Here is a 12,385-nt window from a genome sequence, read left to right on the forward strand (position 1 = left end):
AAGCGGGGTATTTGGCTTCCAATATGATGTATCATGTCAGCTTACATGACTACCGAATCCAGTTAGACCGGTATGCCATGAATTCCAACACCGATAAGGAAGTTTGAGATAGAGTTTTGCCTCACCTGCCAGGAACGATCCTCTCTGCTTGTCATCATCTATGGATAACGATTAACTGACAGCGAGGTACCGGGGAGACGGACCAGGAAGACTGGATTAGGCAGGTAAGTATTGGTCTTATCATTGTAACAGTTCCAATATTGGGAATACGGTTAACAGTGCTCTTCCTGCTAGGCTTGCTCTCTCTAACTGCTGCAGGGTTGCTTGCAGTGATAAGATGGTTACATCCAGCGCTGAGGCATGCGCAAGTAGACTGCACGATTAGTATCTCTCAGAAGGACAGTGTGATATTATCACAAAGGGGTGGGCGGTGTGAAGTAATTTAGATAAAGTCGATTAGGTTGGAGGCGCTAAGGGAGGGAGGATGCAACCTTGTCCATTATTCCCCGCAGCCATGAGATTTAATAATTGCCAGCGTCAAGTGAAACGGCTAGGGAAGTTTCAACTCCGGCGCTGTCAAGCGTTGAGGCAGCCATCATTACTAAATTTTGCCAAAGAAGGCACTTTCTCCGCCACCATAGATGCTCTGCAGGATGGTGGACAACTAAAGAAAAAAAAAAAGGAACGAAACAACTGTCTTCAGTACGTCTTTCCGGTCCGTTCAATTCTTCCTGAGCTAGGATTGAGGAATCTGAGAACAGATCTCAAATTGTTGGAATATGTCGCCGGAACAACGGGCGGATCTGTAGTATCGCTATCAACTCCATCTATGGATCGCCCACAGCTGTTCCGAAAATGAAACTATTGTCGAGCAAGCCCTTGCCATTCAATAGTGAGGCTCTATTCTGCGAGTCAAATCTCGAAAGTCTCTGGTATGATGGTCGCTGCCCATTTGGATGCGAGGAGGCTTCTGGGTCTGCCATCACCCTCGTCCAAAAATCCACAAAAAGAGTTGGCGCATCTAAAAGAAATCCTGAAGCATTTAAGTTCCGGCCCCCAGATTGCCGGGTACCGGTCGACTAGTGGAGAGGTGGGATGCGGGCTGGTTCGAGGAATGCAACGTCTCTAGAAAGGGGTATCTTCAACATGCCACTGCAGAACGCGTCGTTTCATGAGGTCTTTCGTTCAAACACCAGTTCGACCTGTTAGAGAAATCTCTCTGTGAGGGACACTGGTGCTGCATGAATGATCATGTCTTGCAGGGAGGATTCCGGTTCGTATCAAGAAGACAACAAGTTCATCGATTCTGGTGGAGATTTCCTGTTCCTAGAGACTTGCATACTGGTAGTACCCGGCTCAAGACACCAACCCTGACAGCATCTAGCTACCCGGCAGATCGGCAGGGGATCGATAAGAGCTTGGCACCCTCGTGGAGATACTTGCATGAGGTTGTACCTCCTTATGTAGCTGCGAACGGTAACTGTGCATGACCGTAAAAGATTGTAACGCTCGTGCCCGACTACGAGCAAGCCACGGGTGTTTTCAAAATCTTCCAATTCCGGAAATTAATTTCTTGAATCCTTCAGACTTTTCATGAAAGCTTCAGACCTTTCTTTCAACGCTAAAATAGCGCTAGTAAATTAAATACCTTAGATAGGTACTAAATAGTCTGCTACCCTTAGTCATGAAACCTTCAGATCTATTGAAATTTCAACTTTTCTGAAACGTTCCTAAATTTTCAGAAAACTTAACATCCCTAGATAACATTGGCCGTGTGACCCTAACTAGTGATAAATATCATTAGTCTTCCCTATCTGTATGTGTGAAATTGTCAAGAAGGCTCCAGGAGGCTGCACCGTGTCACCGATAACTTTGAGAGCACCCAATGGCGTTGTTTAGTCTGGATCGGGGCGTGCTGTGACAGCTGCCAGCTCCTTTATCCCGACTCGAGTTCTAGAGCATCATGCCTGGGGAAAGATGCCAGTGTTACATTCCATTGTCCTCTCATCGATCTCTGCTCTTTAATTAGGGAGGTGACGCGGCAGTCATGGGGCAGTCATGGGGCAGTCATGGGATGCACACCTCGAACGCTGGTGGGGGTGGTCGAAGGAAAGCTTGGTTCCTGGCCCCCGTGTGATATTCTGGGGATAGTCACAATCAGACAGCTTCATCCATCGCCTCCGATACTTCCCAGATGGAGTCCTGTCATGATGGCACGTCAGTGTCAACGGATGGCAGAGTTAGGGAGTGGTGTAACCCTGATCGCTTACGGCTGTTACAGTACACAGACAACATCTCAGATAACTTATTATAAGAGTCATTCATTTTACTGCATTCACCACTCACTCTTCTAAAATCTCTATAAGCTGGATAGCAAGTCTTCCAACATATCTCTCTCTGCCCCCCTCCATTCCTTCCATTACTGATTCACTCTCCTTCATTTCTACACACATCAGCTTCCATTCCTTTCTTTGATAATACTATATCTTCCATTCCCTTCTTTGATAATACTATATCTTCCGATCCTTCCACTCATCATGACTTCTGTGAACACTGTTGTTTTCCTTTCTGCCTTCTTGGCCGCCCTCCAAGGCGCTCAAGCTGGTATTAATCTGAGCGGCTCATCCAACATTGCTGTCTACTGGGGTAGGTGGTCTGCTAAGCGAACAAAAAGTATTTAGCAGTAACAGGGGCTCTAACTAGGTCAAAACTCCTATGGACAGTCCACTGGTGACCTGGCACAGCAGAATCTGGCCTACTACTGCCAAAGTAAGTGGTGCTGTCATTTTGAGGCACAACAACACATAACAGCTAACCTTACTGCGTTAATTGCTGTGCAGATTCGGACATTGATGTACGACTATCCCACTGACCATAACAGATTGGATCTGGTCTTATTTGCTCACAATATAAACAGGTTTTTCAGCTCGCCTTTGTGACCGTGATTAATGGCGTTGGCGGTGCTCCAGAGGTGAACTTTGCCAATGCAGGCAACAACTGCACCACCTTTGAGGGCACTGCTCTCCTCAACTGCCCACAGATTGGGTAAGGACTGAATTCCTGGCATATAAGAGAGAATGATCGTTGCTGACTAGGTGCGTAATCAGACAAGACATCAAGACCTGCCAGTCTCTAGGGAAAACTATCCTCCTCTCAATTGGAGGTGCCACCTATACTGAAGGTGGTTTCAGCAGTGCTGATGCAGCCGTTGCAGGTGCCAACCTTATCTGGCAGACCTTTGGGCCCGTGTCATCCAACACCTCAGTCAACCGTCCCTTTGGCGACGCCGTCGTTGATGGCTTTGACTTCGACTTTGAGTCAACTGTGAACAACATGCCTAGCTTTGCCAACGAGCTTCGCAGTTTGTTCGCTGAGGACACCTCCAAGACGTACTACTTAACAGCCGCGCCTCAGTGCCCCTACCCAGATGCTGCAGACAACCCCATGCTTGACGGTACCGTATACTTTGATGCCATCTGGGTGCAGTTCTACAACAACTACTGTGGTCTGCAATCGTACGTTGCCGGCACCACGACGCAGAACAACTTCGACTTCTCTACCTGGGACAACTGGGCCCATACTACCTCCCTGAACCCGAATGTGAAGGTCTTTCTCGGTGTTCCTGGCGACACCACCGCAGCTGGGAGTGGCTATGAACCGCTGTCAACTCTCACCCCCATCATCACCTACGTCCAGAGTTTCAGTAGCTTTGGTGGTGTCATGATTTGGGATGCCACTCAGGCTTATGCCAACAGCGGTTTCATCTCCGGAATCGAGTCCGCCTTGACCGCATCGTCATCGTCAGCTACCACCACCACTACCACTACGACACCAACAACGTTGTCTACGGTGGCAGCAACAACAACCACCACTACAGCGGCATCAACGACTCCAGCTCCACCCGCCAGCACGTGTCCGATAGCCGGAGCTTCATGCCCGACTAATGGCGCATATGCCTGCAATGGCAGTGACTTTGGCATCTGTTCGAACGGAGAATGGGTCATTGAGCAGTGTGGCTCAGGACTCATCTGCGTGCAGGATGGATCCGATATCTACTGCGATGTTCCCGGAAGTGGCCCTGACACAACGTGCACTTAGACTCCCACATTATTCCCCGCCGATATGTCATATCTGCTGATTTGTATATCTATCTGAAGGCAGGGGGCAGACAGACAGACAACTCTCATGCCATACCCATGGATGCAGATAATTTTTTTTTTCATAAATATAATCGATATTGTGCAAATCTGGATAAATTTTCAGGTCCTTTGGAAAGTGGTTGTACATAGCATTCACAATATCATTCTGAAGACGATCCACAATGGCGCATATATGGCTCACATGTCTCGCGCAATCCAGAACAGTGGCTCTGTGAGAGGTGCTCAGTTCTTTATGCTTAAGTAGACCTCAGAATATTCCTCAAGAGCAATGGGCCTTTTTCGTCAATAGCCTCGCTATTTCGTACCAAATCCTTGGATCCGATGCGGGCCACATCACTTCTTGGGTTCTCAAACTTAAGGAATGGTGCTTTCCAATGAGATATTCGACGTCTATACACTGAGTCGTCCCGGACATCCAATCGTAAAGAGTATTTGCAGGAGCATGGCTAATGATATTACAGGATCCGTCAATTCACATTGCACTTTCAAGTTTAATTTCCCAACAAGAGGAAAGTACCTTGCTCGGATGCCACCGAACGTGACGAACAGGGAAACTTGAGTGCCACCAGCCTCACAAGCATCAAAGAACGGATCACATTAACCCATGCCTAGTGGAAACCGAATTATACAGTGACTGAAGTTCCCATTGCATGAAGATTTGATTCGACGAGGTATTCTCCTTAAAGTCTTTCTCTGTTGACTTATTAGCGAAGGGTGCTACCAGCCGTCAACAGAATGGATTGCTGTCGATGCCATCAGTTCCGACATCTGGCCGTTCTAGTTCATATATTCGCGTTATCTCATTGCTCACGCTCCATCAGCCAGGTTGTATCTAACTGCCTAATTAGATTCGGGATCCGCTCCCAGCAACAGGCCGAAATAACCATTGGTGGCCTGTGGAGCTCAGCCACAGCAATTCATATCGTAAACGCCCTTTCTTAATAAATCTTCCAGGCTTTATTGTTCTAGGAATACACCTGCCTCATCTAGGAGCACAATGCAGCCCCAAATCTTCCCCAAATACAGGACAAATTCAAGGTCTTCTCCAACTTCCTTCACTTTGGTGCCTACGTCTCCACAAGTAACCCAGTAGAGAGGCTTCTCTACAATCTCAGCAAAACTTTCTGCGGTCAGCATCTTGCCTGTTCCAGGCCTGCTATGTAGCAGTAAGATGAGCCCGTTACCCTTGCCAGCAATTAAATCTGTAGACCTCTCCAACTCTAGCTAATTATCGACCAAAGCTCTTATAAGATCCTTAGCCTTGCGATCAATAACAAGGCTTCAGAAAGCTTCTCTATTCTATATCATGTCAGATATGCAGTCAGCTGTCAAATTGAACCACTTCTGAAGATTGTAGCCTTTAATTATAGGAGGCAGTAAGAGTTCAAATTGATCATCTGGTGGCTCATCTTTAGCCATGGCTTTAAGGTCAAGCTTTTCTTCAAAAGTATCCAAGTATTTACTTTCTGGGTGGAGACTACAGTAGGCTTTAAGGTCCACTATATATCTCTCGTCCGCCTTACATAGCAAGTTAGTCACCTCACAAATTTTGCTATATGTGATAAGTAAAGGGGTTACTTGCCATATTTTCTATGCCTTTTTGGTCATTGGCTTGGTAGGAAAAAAAAAAGCACCGTTCACAGCATTTCCAAAAGGTCTTACCATGTCGTTAAAGTCCATCAACAACATCTGCTGAGGTATAATGGATAGGAAATACCCCAATTTGTGAAATGGGCATCCCTCTCAACTCTGTGCCAACTTTTTTTTCTTCTATTTCTGTCTGGTCCATGCACTCTGTCGCTATTGAACTTTGGGTTTTATTGAGGGGGGCTGAAATTTTATTTCAAGCTTTCTATTCTGGTGTTGAAAGCCTCCATTGAAATTCCAACACCAGGCATTTATAGTCCACGACTGAACTGTGGACTTATCACCTCAAGATCCTGCTCAATGTGCCCTAAAGGTATAAGAGGTTGGCACTAGGCTTCTTGTTAATTCATTCATCCACATGGATGAATTACTGGTAGTTGAGGTTGGTAATGGCCAAGAAGTCGCAATATAGCCGGCGTATTAATCATGTTCATGAGAGACCAGAACATTGCCTGGTTTAAACAAGTAGTGAACATATTCTGGCAGGATCTTTTAATTGGAAAAGAGACATTTGGCGACTGCATGATCACAACTGAACCTCCTATCACATAATTGAGGAGAAGGGATAACTGCTTCTTGGCTTGCAGAGATGGGCTGTTCTGTATATCTTCCAGCCTCTCGCGACTGTGGTATATAAAAAGGTATGGTGCCAAGAGTTCCTGGGTGGATTGATATTCATGCAGTATATACTCAAATGTCTCTCTGAATTCAAGTGCAGTCCTGATGGCTTCAATCAAATCCTTAGCTATGGGTGAGATAGTCTCACTGAAATGTTTTGGATAATTGATGCCTTTACTGTTTTCTATGAAATCTATTACTGACTCAAACTCAGTATATCCCAAGCTTCTGTTGAAATTTCGGTATACAATGAAAGAGGTGTCCTTGTTCGTCTCCAGGTAGAGCTCGAAATTGCTCAACGGTATACTGCACTGCAAGTGGCAAGCATCTTTCTGACCTTGAACCAGTTCAGGATGATCAAGAAAAGGCCCAGACCAATCTTCATCAAATACCTGGATATATTCCCCCGGCATGTCTTCATTTCGGAGACGATAGAGCACTAGGTACCTGGAAGGAAATTCCTGTTTCTGGGCTGATTCAAGCATTTGAACTCTTGCCTGTAAGAATGCTACACACTTATGTAGCTCCTGCACTGGCAAGCTCGATGCACTATCATTCGTGACACTGCAAAAGTCATTATTTAATGGAAGACAATAAGTATTATTCAGATTGTCATTCATTGGGATATCAGCCGTTGAATCCCATGGCTCAGTGAGAGAATCTGTGATATCCTTAATACCAGGCTCTGAGATCTTCATGAAATTTCCTTCCTTCTGTGCCTGCATCTGTTGTCTTTCATGTATATACTTCAATAACACTTGCTGCATATGATCATCTTAAAGTGCATGATTGTCTTTCTGTAATAGCAAATACCTAGCCAAGGGATGACTACTGCCAACGTCTGTCGACTTCATGACTCCAAGGGGGTTAGGGAGATTGTCATTTAGATGCTTTGCAAACTCAGAAAGATCATGCACAGAGCTTTGACCACTTTTGATAGGGATCACTGGTTTTTGTGTAGTATGTCTCTGTGATAAGAGGTTTCACTCTTCAATTGTGGTGCTCCCTGTGATCAAATCGTCCATAAGAATAGGCTGCATGTATTGAGAGGGGTCAAGTACAGATCTGCCATTGTTAATAGGTATCACAGGCTTTTGTATATTGCATCTTAGTACTAAAAGCTTGTGCTCTTTAATTGTGCTTCCTGCACTCCGATCAGATCCATTATATACTTTCCAGCATCCAGTTAGCTCAGGCACTGAGCATCATCTCCTATAGATGTATTGTTGACTACAAGTCCAGTTTTCAGACTTCTCTATACATGTGAGACAAGCGCCAACTCAGGTCTAATGCAAAAGTGCTTACCTTTTTGGAGGTCTTCTCAACTGCAGTCCTGGAATATATAATATTGAGCAACTCCTTAATTCTCAAATTGTTGTTCTCTAGGTCTTGAAGGACAAGGAGCAGACCTACTCTGTAATTGATACTTTGAAGAGCTTGATCCAACAAGCTCTTAGCCTCAACTGCACATTGAATACTGCTTCTATTTCCTTCATTCAGCTCTAAAGAGTGTTAGGGGTGTATTGTGAGGAAGATTATTTGAATTTGCTAGTTGAGATTCTCCAATACTCCAAGCTTGCTTACCTGATTGTGGAACTAGATGCAATAATATCTTCATCTGCTCTAAAATTCCTGCGCCACCTTCAAGATGTGGTAGGACAACTCTCTAACTGCAGTGCAAAAACGGTTGTCAAAATTATAGTCCTGACATGGGGCCCTAAAAGTGGCACTCACCATATAAAAGGTCAGCCTGTATTGAAGGTGGATAGAACTTCTCATTGTAAGGGCATGAAGGTGCTGGATAAGCCTCTCCAGAGGATCTCCAATAGTGCCTGTTAGATATTGTAAAACTACTGTTAAAGACAAGATAAGAGACCATGGCTATCAGGAATTTGAAATATTACTTCCGGCTCAATCCAATTTTGTTAAGATGGAAGGGCTATTATTATCCATTTTCTCTCATTTTAGTTCTATTTCTATATTGGCTTCGAAGGACTAAAGAAGGCTTAATAGAAGTATCACATCTGGAGCTGTTTATAACTCTATTCCAGATCTTTTAGGGCCTTATAGTGAGATTTCCTTCTAGGTCGAAGATTCAGGCTGTGGAGCATGCTTAAATCTGGGTGAAGGCTGGAAAGGCTCTGGGAATAATAGAGAGGCGCACTGGGACCTTATGCAACTAATTGACCAGTGACTAGGAGGGTAGAAAGGCGATCCTATAAAAGGCAGAAATATATCCAAAAAAAAAACCCCCGTAGAGCCTTTTAATTGAGCCCTGTTACAGCTTCACTAAATTATTATCCTGGAGGACCCATAACAAGCGCTTCATCAATACAATCTACTGCCTCATGCAGTATTTATGAAACAATAAAAGATCTAGGATCCATTACAATTAGAAACAGCAATTTCAAATACTATATAAATGGATATTTCTATTTTAAGTTTATTAAACTCGAGCCCATTCATAGTAAATCTACCTGACCATAAGTCTGACATACAGGAGATGCCGCTCAATCTTCATTATGTTGTGACAGGCTGGAGCCCAGAAGACATCAGGTGATTCAGGCAATGAACTCAGGCCACCCTCGCTCAAATTATTCTCACCCAAGCTGCTTGAGGTATTCCTGTGCTTTTCTGGTAGGAGAAGTAAGGCTGAGCTGGATGACCAAACCTTTCCTTCGTGGACCTAACCATGACATTGAAGAGTAGGATACCACTATGCAGAAGAATCTGACAGAATTTGACCCAGATCTCCGAGAAATTGAAGTACTGCATCATACTGCTATAATCTTTGGAGAAAATCAAAAGACAATGCGATGACTCTTTGACAGGAGGTGTGTGTGTATCATCTTCCAACAAGCAAGGAGGCCATTTCCCTATAAAAGGCTTGTCGCTGTGCAAGAAGATCAAAATAGGATGATGTTGTGGCAAGCGTTTGTTAAACCCCTGGCCTGTATTGTCATCATCTTGGGAATGCTGCAAATTTATACACAGAACTGCAGCAGGAAAAGGGAACAACACTGCTGTTTAGTTGCTACATATGTATATATTTATAGTACATTCTAATGCTTGGCCCGTGTTCAATGTTATATTAAGAAATATGGTAAATTCATGTGATTATTCTAGTCTATAATAAAGAGAGGGAGGCAGAGGATATCATGAAAGGGCACACAAGTGCTGATCGTGAAATTGGAAGAGAAGATAAGGGTTACACCTTACGACTTGTGCTTCCGATATAGCTCCCAGAAAGTGACATACGCCTTGCTAAAGCGGCTCCTGTCGTTGGTCAGACTCTTGCTTAGATTCCCTTCAAGCTCTAAGATGAAATTCTCAAAGGCATCATTAACATCCGGTGGGATGTAGTTCGGTCCTTTTGCCCTCCAGGTCGCAGCAGCATTGAGGACAGAGATACTATCAAAGTCTCCAGTCCGGACTATAGAACATAAGCCTGCGGCTATATAAGTTTAGGAAGTGAAGATTTACACTTACCGAGCAGAGAGATCTGATTCGGTGTAAGTCCATAGAGTTCAACCAGAAGCTTCTCATCAAATCGTTCGCCGGATGTGTAAAGTTCTGCATCAGCCACTGCATCGCCCTCATGGGCGGCTTGATTGCTTTTGCTGATTCTGCTATGACCTTGTGTAGACCTGCCCCAGGATATCACGGCGATACGTGTCGAGGAATCGGTGTCTGATTTTGCGATATCCTTCAGATGTTTGAGCGAGGACCTTCACCCGATTTTGGAGATCGGCGACCTGGACCTCCAATTTCTCCAGCCTTTCCTGTGTCTTCTCCAGCTTTCCCTCTAGCCTTGTCATCCTGTCCTTCATGCCATGTACCTCCTCTAGGATGTCCCGCCCTTCTTGATTCCCATAGGTAATCCTCTCTCCAGCCGCTCCAAAGTCCGCGCTGTCCATGGCCTTCATCATTGCAGCCTGGGCGACACAATGCCAAGGTCAAATTGTCACGTGATGAGAAAGGTGCTGCAAAGATCCAGGATAAGAACGAGAGAGTGTGCAGGAGCCTAGAAGAGGAACAATGAGCGGCATTTTTTTCAACAGAAGTCACACAAGGCCAAGATATAGCCGGGCTCAAATGGAAGAAACGGCGGATGGAGATGATCGAGTAGTGAGGGTGAGGTGAGACGTAGGAAAGATGAGGAACCCACGAAAAGCCTTGCCAGTACGCGAGAATCCCAGCCGAATTGATGCTAGGCGCAAGTGAAGAGATATCAGCTTCCTCAGAGATACCAAAGAGAGACACTTTCCCCAAGACGAACGAAAACAGGGGAAAGAGGGTATGAAAAAGAGAAGATTGGCGAGGGGGAGATCAAGCCCTCTTTACATCCGCAGAGGTGGAGCAGTTCTGCCAGAGGTGAATGGGACAGTGAAAGCAACCTGGCATCATGGAATCTTGCAACATCAAAGCACTGCACAAGAAGTTCCTGTGAATACCTAAACAGGGTCGGAGAAGCTCATGTGGGTGCGGCTGCCTGAAGGAGGCCCTTAGTGATGAGACTGGAGCGGGAAAGTGTTTCTGGAGAAGGGGCAGGTTTCATCAAGGGAAGGACCCTGTGAGCAGATCACAAAGGCGGGCTTCTCTGAGAGAAGTTGCCATACTGGAAAAAGCTGGATTCAAACTACAGTGGATCTACAGTGTGTCTACCATATTGCCACAATTTACGAATAATTGTCATTGATGCAGTCTGTTATCAAGCCCCACCAACCAATCAACCAGAGCGGAAACAGGACGGAGATCTACTTGACTGCGGCATCATTTTTCTCCGCATACAGTCCGTCAGTCGATCAAGTGCAGCACAGCTCTGCAAAGAATTCACGTCTTTCTTTCTATCTATCCAACTGACTTTAAAGAATCAAAGGAGAAAAAAAAATCACCTGAAAGAATTGCAACCGAGAAAGCAAGATAATGGCCACAACAGCAATAACGGCACCACAACCGCCCCTCCCCCCTCCTTTCACGCACACGACCCCACCACCAACCCTCCTCGCCCAAGGCGCCGAAGCGCGTCTATACAAGACGACCTTTCTGACGCCGTCCACTCCCGCAGCGCTCAAAGTCCGGCCCTCGAAACCCTACCGCCATCCCATCCTCGACCGCCGATTGACGCGCCAGCGGATCCTGCAGGAAGCGCGCTGTCTGGTGAAGTTGATGCGCGAGGGCGTGAGGGTGCCGGGTGTGTTGGCTGTGGATTGGGAGGGAAACACATCGACGGCAGGCAGTGAGACAAGTCGAGATGAGGATGTGCAGCGCTATGGAGGCGCGTGGTTGCTGATGGAGTGGATTGAGGGTCCTGCGGTCCGGGCGGTGCTGGAGCGGTGGGAGGCGTGGATGAAGCTGCTGCTCCAGCGACGAGAAGCATGCCAAACGGATACGGACAGGAAAAAACTCGAGGACACAGAAAAAGCGGAAGAAGAGCGCGTCAAGGACTTGCTGCGTCGGATCGGTCGCGCCGTCGGCAGTATGCACAAGGCTGGTGTTATCCACGGCGACTTGACGACGAGTAATCTGATCTTGCGAGACAACAATACTGCCAGCAATAGCAGCAGCAGCGACGAACTACAACAGCCTTCAAACAGCGTCAATGTTGAAACTGAGGCAGAGCGACCCGCCTCCATGACCGGCGAAATCGTCATCATCGACTTCGGCCTCGCAGGGCAGAGCGTACACGAGGAAGACCGCGCGGTGGACCTCTACGTGCTCGAGCGCGCGTTTGGCAGCACGCACCCCCGGACGGAGCGGTTGTTCAACGAGGTCCTCCAGGCGTATCGGGAGAGTTTCAAGGGGGCGAATGTTGTGCTAAGAAGGCTGGAGGATGTGCGGATGAGAGGGCGGAAGAGGAGTATGGTTGGGTAGGAGGCATGTCTACACTACATGTTTTTGCGAGAGGTTATGCTAGAAGATTAATGTGAAATGAATGAAAGAAATGTTCTGTCGAGGGG

The 12,385-nt window shown here is 46.2% G+C and overlaps 4 protein-coding genes across 4 annotated transcripts; 3 read left to right on the forward strand and 1 right to left on the reverse strand.

The window, feature by feature from the left end:
* Positions 1 to 484: 484 nt before the first annotated feature.
* On the forward strand, positions 485 to 1,083 carry VTN77DRAFT_1993 (uncharacterized protein; the record flags this gene model as incomplete). Its single annotated transcript, XM_069417784.1, has 2 exons — positions 485 to 702; positions 762 to 1,083. 2 exons carry the CDS (start codon positions 485 to 487, stop codon positions 1,081 to 1,083), a joined length of 540 nt encoding a protein of 179 aa, XP_069279778.1.
* A 2,250-nt stretch (positions 1,084 to 3,333) lies between these two features.
* On the forward strand, positions 3,334 to 4,098 carry VTN77DRAFT_1994 (uncharacterized protein; the record flags this gene model as incomplete). The annotated part of the gene is made up of 1 exon (XM_069417785.1): positions 3,334 to 4,098. One exon carries the CDS (start codon positions 3,334 to 3,336, stop codon positions 4,096 to 4,098), a length of 765 nt encoding a protein of 254 aa, XP_069279779.1.
* A 5,643-nt stretch (positions 4,099 to 9,741) lies between these two features.
* VTN77DRAFT_1995 (uncharacterized protein) lies at positions 9,742 to 10,025 on the reverse strand (the record flags this gene model as incomplete). The annotated part of the gene is made up of 2 exons (XM_069417786.1): positions 9,742 to 9,858; positions 9,915 to 10,025. 2 exons carry the CDS (start codon positions 10,023 to 10,025, stop codon positions 9,742 to 9,744), a joined length of 228 nt encoding a protein of 75 aa, XP_069279780.1.
* A 1,326-nt stretch (positions 10,026 to 11,351) lies between these two features.
* VTN77DRAFT_1996 (uncharacterized protein) lies at positions 11,352 to 12,299 on the forward strand (the record flags this gene model as incomplete). The annotated part of the gene is made up of 1 exon (XM_069417787.1): positions 11,352 to 12,299. The coding sequence occupies one exon, from the start codon at positions 11,352 to 11,354 to the stop codon at positions 12,297 to 12,299; it is 948 nt and encodes a 315-aa protein (XP_069279781.1).
* Positions 12,300 to 12,385: the final 86 nt, after the last annotated feature.

The sequence above is a fragment of the Rasamsonia byssochlamydoides genome (assembly GCF_041956645.1).
Source record: "Rasamsonia byssochlamydoides strain NRRL 3658 unplaced genomic scaffold VTN77scaffold_15, whole genome shotgun sequence".
NCBI lineage: Eukaryota > Fungi > Ascomycota > Eurotiomycetes > Eurotiales > Trichocomaceae > Rasamsonia > Rasamsonia byssochlamydoides.